This window comes from Littorina saxatilis, linkage group LG9 (genome assembly GCF_037325665.1).
Source record: "Littorina saxatilis isolate snail1 linkage group LG9, US_GU_Lsax_2.0, whole genome shotgun sequence".
Classification (NCBI taxonomy): Eukaryota; Metazoa; Mollusca; class Gastropoda; order Littorinimorpha; family Littorinidae; genus Littorina; species Littorina saxatilis.
The window spans coordinates 6,988,285-6,999,033 of NC_090253.1; the positions used below are offsets into that span (position 1 = coordinate 6,988,285).

Sequence of the window (10,749 nt, forward strand, 5' to 3'; positions counted from 1 at the left end):
ACGGTGGTTTGACGACAGCTATGTGTTCGTCTTCACAGCTGACGAGGAAGTGAAAGTGTCAACAACTGACAGTAAAGCCACTTTCTCTCGGTGCAAGCAGAAGAATCTCACCCAGTTTGTTGACGATTGGAAGGAGAAAGATTCCCAAGGCCGCAATGTACGTGAAGCTACGCAGGCTGACCATAAACTGCAGTTTTCTTAGTAACTTAAAGTTGAATGATAAAATTATCAGCTTCATCGTCCGAGGCAGACCACAACTCCTGCCAAGCAACAGCCTACTAGCACTGTATTACCCAAATCATTACCCCAAACAGTGTGCTCTGTGCAACTGACCACCCTTCCGAAACAGTGTCACATGTACTGAACGGGTGCACTAAGTACCAACGGCTGTACCAAGCCAGACATAACAGAATTGTTGACCTGATTTTTGACCATTTTCTGATTCCAAAATCATATAAATATGTTATATTCGGATTAAAAACAAGCTCTTAAATATAACAAATTTAACAAAAATAATGATTAAAATCAAATTTCCGAAATCGATATAATAACAATTTCATCTTATTCCTTGTCGGTTCCAGATTTTAAAAAAACACATAGGTATGATATGTTTGGATTAAAATCACGCTCAGAAAGTTAAAACGAAGAGAGGTACAGAAAATTTGAATCGGGACTGGGTGGCCGAGTGGTAACGCACTTGCGCTCGGAAGCGAGAGGTTGCGTGTTCAGGCCTGGGTCAGGCCGCAATTTTCTCCCCCCTTTCCTAACCTAGGTGGTGGGTTCAAGTGCTAGTCTTTCTGATGAGACGAAAAACCGAGGTCCCTTCGTGTACACTACATTGGGGTGTGCACGTTAAAGATCCCACGATTGACAAAAGGGTCTTTCCTGGCAAAATTGTATAGGCATAGATAAAAATGTCCATCAAATACCCGTGGGACTTGGAATAAAGTAAAAAAAAAAAAAAATTAAAAAAAATTAAAAAAAATTCCATCTCACACGGCATTAAGTCTCAGGAAACATGAATACACGCATGCAGGAAAAAAACAAATATGGGTAGCGCCGTATGTATGGCAGCTCGCTTTCCCCGGGGAGAAAGCAGCCCGAATGTCCATGAGGGTAACCTCACTGGACTGTAAATCTTATCCAATCCAAAAGCGTGCTATGCAGCACAGCGCAACCACTACCGCGCTAAACAGGCTCGTTAATTTCATTGCCTTTTGCACGAGCGGCAGACTACGGTCATTAAGAAAAAAAACCAGTGCGTTCAGTTTCATTCTGTGAGTTCCACAGCTTGACTAAATGTAGTAATTTCGCCTTACGCGACTTATTTTATTATCATTTATTCATTTAATTTTTTTTTGTTTCCCTCCCTCTGTCTGTTTGTCTCTCTGTCTCCGTGTCCCTCCCCCATATTACCAAGGGCGGCTTCTTGACCCCGTTAAGGTCAACACTTGTTTTAATTTCACAAAGCCATTTGATAACTTTATTACGCTTGCAAATAGCATCTCTCCATTTGGACATATACTGGCACTTTACGGTCTGGCTGTTTTGCCAAGTGGGACGTTTTTTGCTGAAGTGATGTGATACCTGACAACTACACCTGTCCGAGAAATACTTTACCATTAATAAAACAAATAATTCCCATTATACACAGACAGCAGCTAGGCTGGTATTGTTGATGTGTGTTCCAGTGGAAGGATGCTCGTACAACACTTAACATGCATTTGGGAGCTTTAGGGGGCGGTATTGGCGGTATACGTGAACACGAGACTGGCACCCACCAGGACATCCAAGAGAACCAAGAGTGTAGAAAACTGTGTTTCAAAACAGAGAGACAGATAGGCAAACATGCAGACTGACAGACCGATGGGGAGACTGACGCATGCACGCACACACACACGCACGCACTCTAGTACTAACGCACGCTAGCACGCACGCTTGCAAGCATTAACACGCGGAGATACACATAAACACACACACACACACACCAACACACACGCACGCACACACGCACGCACGCACTAACACACGAACACACACACAAACACACAAACACACACGCACTCACGCACACACACACACACACACACACACACTCACGCACACACACACACACACACACACACACACACATACGCACACACACAAACACAGTGCATTTTGTGCTTTGGCAGTTTATTGCAATAAAGAGCTCAAGATCAATATGACCTACACAAAATGACAATGAGATTATCAACCGGTAACCAAGAACTGGTTTTAAGTTACAGCTGTCCCTAACAATAGAAACTTCTATGTTCATTTATTATTTTACGATGAAAACCCCTGCTGGGGGAAGCGAAACAGTCGTGTTACAGCGCTGCGATCCTGTTTGTGACACTCAGGTTTCAATGTTATTTATGTATATGACATGGTGAATGAACTTTTATTTATGTTTATCACAAGTATCGCGAATTTAATACTCATTATGTAAATCACATGGCAAATGGAATGCTTATTTTGTAAATCACATGTCTAATGCAATGCTAATTATGCAAAATTTCAGTGCATATTATGTATATTGCTTTGCGAATGTAACGCTCATTATGTAAATCACATGGTGAATGCAATGCTAATTATGTATATCACATGGCGAATACAATGCTTATTAATTATATCACAAGGCGAATACAATGCAAAAAGTGCATATCACATGGCGAATTGAATGCTATCACATGGCGAATGGAATGTTTAATATGTATACCACATGGTGAATGCAATGCTCATTATGTAAATCACATGGCGAATGCAATGCTAAAGGTGTATATCACATGGCGAATTGAATGCTATCACATGGTAAATGGAATGTTTGATATGTATACCACATGGTGAATACAATGCTCATTATGTAAATCACATGGCGATTGCAATGCTAAAAGTTTATATCACATGGCGAATTGAATGCTATCACATGGTAAATGGAATGTTTGATATGTATACCACATGGTGAATGCAATGCTCATAATGTAAATCACATGGGGAATGCAATGCTTAAAAACTATATCACATGGCGAATACAATGTTCAGTTTGTTAATCATATGGCAAATGCAATGCTAACAATGTATATCACATGGCGAATGCAATGCAAACAATGTATATCACATGGCGAATGCAATGATATCACACGGCGAATGGAATGCTAATACCCGCTATTACGAGTTAGTCATGTGACAGAGAGTTTTCTTGCACAAGAGACTGTAGATGTCTCACGACGGCGTAGCCGAAGTGAGACAGCAGCAGTCGAGTGTGCAAGAAAACTCTCTGTCACACGACTAACTCGTAATAGCGATTATGTCTCACAGCATAGGCATAGAAAGACAGAAATGAGATTTGGGGGACGAAATAACAGGCACAAAACAAGACTGAAAAACACAATTGCCCTTTTGCACATACCCTACACACGCATGCGCGCAGAAAATAGATTCAATGCGTTTCGTGTCTTTTCTGGTTGAATGCATTCAACAAAGTATCAACCAACGTTTCTGACTCTTTCAATGAAAAAAGATAAACTTATTTTGAACCAAACAGCACATACCAACGAAAGCTAAACACACAAACACACACGCGCACCAACACAATTTTTCTACGTTGGTGATCACTTGAAATGAATACTGAAAACATAAGTGTTTAAGGTAGTGACTGAATGTATGTGAAGGTAAACATTTTCAGAAATAAATGCATGATCAGAATAATTGATTTCGGCATCAAAGTGTGTAACATACAATCTTGCACACGTTTGCTTTAGTAGTGGCAAAGAAGGAATGCGTGTGACATTTATGTATACACAATGTTTGATAGAATGCAATTTCCAGTTTAGCCATGTTAAAAACACAAACACATAAAACCATATTATTTTTCTGTCTTTACAAATTGTTATGTACAGAATCGTGTACACTACATTGGGGTGTGCACGTTAAAGACCCCACGATTGACAAAAGGGTCTTCCCTGGCAAAATTGTATAGGCATAGATAAAAAAAATGTCCACCAAAATACCCGTGTGACTTGGAATAATAGGCCGTGAAAAGTAAGATATGCGCCGAAATGGTTGCGATCTGCTGGTCAATGTGAATGCGTGATGTATTGTGTAAAAAATTCCATCTCACACGGCATAAATAGATCCCTGCGCCTTGAGTCCGAGTCTGGAGATACGCGCGCGATATAAGACTTCATATAATAATAATGATAATACATTCCATGTCAAACCCGTTAGTTTCAGTCTTACACGAGTGATACGTTTTGAAATGCTTTTTGTAATGAACTTAAACGTAGACATTCAATCTGTGCAAGTGTTTCTAATTCTTTCTCAGTCAGCTAAAGACATATTTCATGTTTTTATTTAATTCATTATTCATAGAATATAATAAATCAAATACATTTGAAAATACACTTTTTTTGTTGAGCTATAGATTTTTTTTAAGATTTTTTTAAATTTTTATTATTTCTTTTATCTCTTTTTTTCTCCTTTTTTTTTAATCTATGCTCTTTATTTGTTATAATCTTTTTTTTTACGTTTTCGTATGCGTCCCCCCCCCCCCCCCCCCCCAAAAAAAAAAAAAAAAAAAAAAAAAAAACCACCAACAACAACAAAAACCGACCCTCTCCGAAGTTGTCTCACAGGTAGTCCGTCCAAACTTTCAGAAAGGCAAGATCACGTCGGATTCGGGATCTCTGACGCCTTTCAAAATCATGCCCCCTCCATCCGTTACACACCCACTAAGCCATCGCAGACGCAGGCAGTCGGAACGCGAATACGCTGCTCCTCATAGAGTTGCATCCCCTGATGGCAGCCATTGGGTCTGTGTAAGGTGACGTAAGAGCGGTATTCGTCGCAGATGTAGCCTGTATTCTCGCCGCACTGACACTCTGCAAGGTTGATAGCCGCTGGGTAGTATCCGCGTGGAAGACGCAGGACCCTGAAACGAAACGGACACAGGGCATTCTCGGCCACGGGGTCAGCGAGATTTGAGATGGCTGGGGGAGAGCTGCCGAAACGGACCCCGCTGGGGAAGAAGTAGGCCTGTTGTCCGAAGGCGGGGCGAAGGAACTGGGTTGGTGTCACCTGCAACAACAAGGTGTGATGCGGGATTATCAATTGCGACATTGTGACATAACTATGTACAAAGATAACGCCTAGGGCTCAAGCATACGCTTACATTAAAGAAAGTTTGTCTCTTAGTTTAACAACCGCGTAATTCACCATACTGGTGTAATCTACCCAGGCTTGTACATTGGCTAAGAGTATCTCAGTCTCCACTTATACACATACCAACAATCAATAAGGCACACACAATTGTTTCTTCCGGTGACAAGGCCAAAAACAATAGGGTAAGGGTCTTAACTTTTTTTCTTTTTTTTTTTATCTAAGTAGCGATTTGTTTTTACAAAGGCTTTCCATTAAAGTTGCCAGTTGTGTTCCTAAGACGCCAGGGAGGGTAGATTCCCATCTGAAGTCTGCGAATCGAGTTTTTGTTGTTGAAAGGTCCAAAGAAGTTCTGGGGTCGGGGGGAAAAAGAGGGTCGGTCGGGAACCGGAAACGCGGAATTTTATTTTATTTTATGCCTTACAGTACTTTTTGTGTAGAGAAGCAAGTTTTTGTTGAAATGATTTCGTATCTAAGACCTCCGCAAAATTGATTAAAGAGTGAATAGACTGTGTATTACTTAAAGGGCAGTATTGCTTGGATCATCTTCGTGTTTTAGTCGGAAATGAAGGAAAATGAGTTTTGATTTGGCATACACTACATTTCTCTAAATCAGTGAACAAGATAAAAGACATGTTAAATGTTTTCTTCTTTTTTTCGAGCGCAAATATCGTGAATTCCTATCTGAGCAAACGACGACGAAGAAGTAGAAGTTTGAAAGATACAATGTGATGTTTCCATCTTGCATGTCAGGATACGCAGTTCGTCTTTACGTTTTTCAGAAGGCAAGAGAGATATACCCTGAGTGAAATTAACGCAAGCCTGACACTTATTCTTTTGTTGCTATCATTGATCTGAAAACGTATAACATATTGTGCATTTTGTTCTGCACAAATGATAATCCGAAACAGATGTTTTATCTAATGTTTCTTCTTTTTACATTTAGTCAAGTTTTGACTAAATGTTTTAACATAGAGAGGGAATCGAGACGAGTATCGTGATGTGTGTGTGTGTGTGTGTGTGTGTGTGTGTGTGTGTGTGTGTGTGTGTGTGTGTGTGTGTGTGTGTGTGTGTGTGTGTGTGTGTGTTGTGTCTGTCTGTCTGTCTGTGCGTGTGTGTGTGTGTGTGTAGAGCGATTCAGACTAAACTACTCGACCGATCTTTATGAAATTTTAGAGTTCCTGGGACTGATATCCCCGGACATTTGTTTTCATTTTGTCGATGAATACCTTTGATGACGTCATATCCGGCTTTTTGTAAAAGTTGAGGCGGCACTGTCATACCCTCATTTTTCAATCAAATTGATTGAAATTTTGGAAAAGCAATCTTCGACAAAGGCAGGACTTTGGTATTGCATTTCAGCTTGGTGGCTTAAAAACTAATGAACGAGTTTGGTCATTAAAAATCAAAAACTTGTAATTAAAAAAAAATTTATTAAACGATCCAAAAATAATTTCAACTTATTCTTCGTCATTTTCTGATTCCAAAAACATAATACATATGTTATATTTGGATTACAAACAAGCTCTGAAAATTTAAAAAAAAATTATGATTAAAATTAATTTTCCGAAATCGATTTTAAACAATTTCATCTTATTCCTGGTCCCTGATTCCAAAAACATATAGATATGATATGTTTGGATTAAAAGCAAACTCAGTAAACTAAAAAGAATAGACATACAGAAAAGCGTGTTATCCTGCTCAGCGCGACCACTACCGCACTACTCTACATGGCTTGTCGATTTCACTGCCTTTGCCACGAGCGGTGGACTGACAAAACTACGAGTATTATGTGGTCTTGGTGAAAAAAAGCAGTGCGTTCAGTTTCATTCTGTGAGTTCGACATCTTGACTAAATGTTGTTATTTCGCCTTACGCGACTTGTTTTGTCTTCGAATTGCTAACGTTGGTTCTTTTAATAGACAATGAAGTATTTGTTATTGTTTAAAGTTTCGATTTTGGAAGATGTCTCAGTATGTAGTGTAATATTAACCTGTTGAGTAAAATGCCTCGTACGGTTATGCTGTGACTTGCTGAAACAGAACAAGTCGCGTAAGGCGAAAATACAATATTTAGTCAAGTAGCTGTCGAACTCACAGAATGAAACTGAACGCAATGCCATTTTTCAGCAAGACCGTATACTCGTAGCATCGTCAGTCCACCGCTCATGGCAAAGGCAGTGAAATTGACAAGAAGAGCGGGGTAGTAGTTGCGCTAAGAAGGATAGCACGCTTTTCTGTACCTCTCTTTGTTTTAACTTTCTGAGCGTGTTTTTAATCCAAACATATCATATCTATATGTTTTTGGAATCAGGAACCGACAAGGAATAAGATGAAAGTGTTTTTAAATTGATTTCGACAATTTAATTTTGATAATAATTTTTATATATTTAATTTTCAGAGCTTGTTTTTAATCCAAATATAACATATTTATATGTTTTTGGAATCAGAAAATAATGGCGAATAAGAAGAACGTAGATTTGGATCGTTTTATAAATTTTTATTTTTTTTTTTTACAATTTTCCGATTTTTAATGACCAAAGTCATTAATTAATTTTTAAGCCACCAAGCTGAAATGCAATACCGAAGTCCGGGCTTCGTCGAAGATTACTTGACCAAAATTTCAACCAATTTGGTTGAAAAATGAGAGCGTGACAGTGCCGCCTCAACTTTCACGAAAAGCCGGATATGACGTCATCAAAGACATTTATCAAAAAAATGAAAAAAACTTTCGGGGATATCAATCCCAGGAACTCTCATGTAAAGTTTCATGAAGATCGGTCCAGTAGTTTGGTCTGAATCGCTCTACACACACACACAGACAGACAGACAGACACACACACACACACACACACACACATACACCACGACCCACGTCTCGATTCCCCCCTCTACGTTAAAATATTTAGTCACAACTTGACTAAATATAATAAAAAGAAGAGAAACTCACGTTGGCATTGAGACTTTCAAACATGGCGGTGAGGTTCGACGGTGGCTCACAGGGCACCGAATCGGCATTCCTCCTATGTCGTGGTCCGTGCTGCTGATGCTGGTCTTGCTGTAGATGCTGCAGTTCCGGTGTCATCATCGTCTCAACAGCACTGCCTTCGTTATCAGGAAGCGGCGAGGCCAGCGCAGACGACAAGCAGACGGCAACAACTGCGCCGAGAACAATGGCTGTCTCGTAGACTCGGCCAGCCAGCGCGCGAGGCAGGCTCAGCAAGCGTGTCATCACAGATGGAGCCATGATTGATGGTTAGTGTCACTTGACTGTGGGAAGAATAAACCGATTTTGAGAAGACTGAGACGAATCTGATTCCTCGATGTTTCACAGAAATTCTCTGTAAGTCCGTGTCAGTGAGGTACGATGGAACGCAGTGATGTTGAATAGAAATTCTACGGTTTTTATACACTCACTGGCACTTGAAACTGACAGCATCAACGAGGAAGGTAGTAAGTACACACGTGTCAGTTGATGTTGCAATATAGTCCCTGCAAACAGACAACGGGAATACGATGTCTTTAACAACGTTGCGAGCTTTACGTGAAAATTACGTGGATCTTACCAAAAATACAACGTAATTGCAACGTTGCGTTATTGTCATTTTTTGGCGTGCTAGCAACACAAACGCACGCTCGATCGCACGCACGTACATTATTTCTTCCCATATCAGAGTGCAAATGATTCCCAAACTTCCTCTTCCAGGTAAATAACCGGAAAAGAAAAAATAACTAGGAGACAAACGATGGGACAAAATGCAATAAGTGTTGTTTTTTAATTACGTACTCTTTATCCGGATTGACGTTGCAGGGTTGACAACACGATTTTGATTGGTTGAAGAAAATCACGGTCCTTTGTTAGTATTAATGTTTTGGTGTCAACTTCTGCATCTGACAGCATCCTTCTTAAAAGGGGTTTTCATTTGTGTTTAATTAATAAAGATCGCGTGATAATTACCTGTTACAATAGCTGCATTCGAGCGTGTTTTTGTCTTTATTCTCCATGCAAATATTGGGAAACAAATGATAATTATTATCGAAAATATATCAAATAGAATAGAATTCAATCGAAGTTTATCGCAATATGTTCTTATGATAATCTGAAAGTTTGGAAATACTCGTATTTACATTATCTTTGGGTAAATTACGTTTTACAAAATGTGTAAAGAAAGATCAAATTGGAAAATGCGCAACGAAATTAATGGCAGTTCAAAAGACAAGTATACACGACTTTTCAGTATATATTTCGTTGTGTGTGTGTGTGTGTGTGTGTGTGTGTGTGTGTGTGTGTCTGTCTGTCTGTCTGTCTGTCTGTCTGTCTGCGCTTACGTGTACTGTTCACATGCAATGTTTATTGCTGAGGCATCATCAACGAAAACTGTAACGTTGCATTCAACTCAAAGAGAACACACACACACACACACACACACACACACACACACACACACGCACACACACACACACACACACACACACACACACACACACACACACACACACACACACATCAACATGTTATACAGTTTCCGATACCCATTAACTCGACATTTACTCCCTCTGCGGAAGTGTGCAGTCAAGCGGGACAACTCATTGACATTGTCAGACTCGGACATTCGTGTCGTAGTCGACAATGCACAAAGAAGTGACTTGGCCAAAGATGCGGAACGGATTACGTTTGTTTACGACATTTTGTTTTTAAGTCACCAAAAGTGGGCGGGTGAGCCATGCTAATAATGGCGTGTCCAGAGACATGCAATGGACGATGCTGTGGCGTGGTATGTATTTTTGGTACATATGTTTACTGTAGGTCTCCGAACCTAGATGGTGCAAACTTTGATTTTCATTTTTCATTTTCATTTTCATTACTTTATTGTCCCATCGCTGGGAAATTCGGGTCGCTTCCTCCCAGTGGAAAGCTAGCAGCAACGGAGTCGCGCTACCCGGGTGTCTGCGTGTTTAGGTTTATTCAGCCACCTGCACTTATGGCAGAATGACCAAGGTCTTGTACGTGCCATTGTGATGACACGGGGGTGGGACATGGCTTCCGTCTCTGGGTCTGCACATAAAGTTGACCCGTGTCCGTCCCGGCCCGAATTCGAACCTGCGACCTTTCGATCACAAGTCCAGTGCTCTACCAACTGAGCTACCGGGCCCCTGATGACTGTGCTGCTGAAGTTAATGCTGTTCAGGTATCAGTTGAACCCTGCATGATATCGTCGTGGCATTGTCTCTGTGGAGACACATACACACACCTATCACCTCATCGCGTCTCCTGTTTGTGTCAGCACACGAGGAATGGGGGGAGAGTGGGGAGGAAGTGGCTTATTGGGATTTTTTCTCTCGACAAGATGAATTTCTAATTCCATGAACTAGAGTAACGGATACTGAGTAACTTGCAACAAAAAGATTAAAGCCACTCTCCGCCTCCCGTAAACCATCAATTTCTGGCCAAGGACAATGTGACACTTTTACACACAGTACAAAGACCATTTCGTTTAAACACTTACCGCTAGAGAACACCCTAGGTGCCCTCCATAAAGAGCGTGCATTTTTCAAGGGCCTTTATTTTTGCG

At 40.5% G+C, this 10,749-nt stretch overlaps 1 protein-coding gene across 1 annotated transcript; it reads right to left on the bottom strand.

Annotated features, from left to right (window-relative positions):
• Positions 1-4,615: 4,615 nt before the first annotated feature.
• LOC138977354 (uncharacterized) lies at positions 4,616-8,524 on the bottom strand. The gene is made up of 2 exons (XM_070350256.1): positions 8,127-8,524; positions 4,616-5,097 (listed from the first exon to the last, which is right to left on the bottom strand). Exons 1-2 carry the CDS (start codon positions 8,421-8,423, stop codon positions 4,741-4,743), a joined length of 654 nt encoding a protein of 217 aa, XP_070206357.1. The 5' UTR covers positions 8,424-8,524; the 3' UTR covers positions 4,616-4,740.
• Between the last annotated feature and the right edge of the window lie 2,225 nt (positions 8,525-10,749).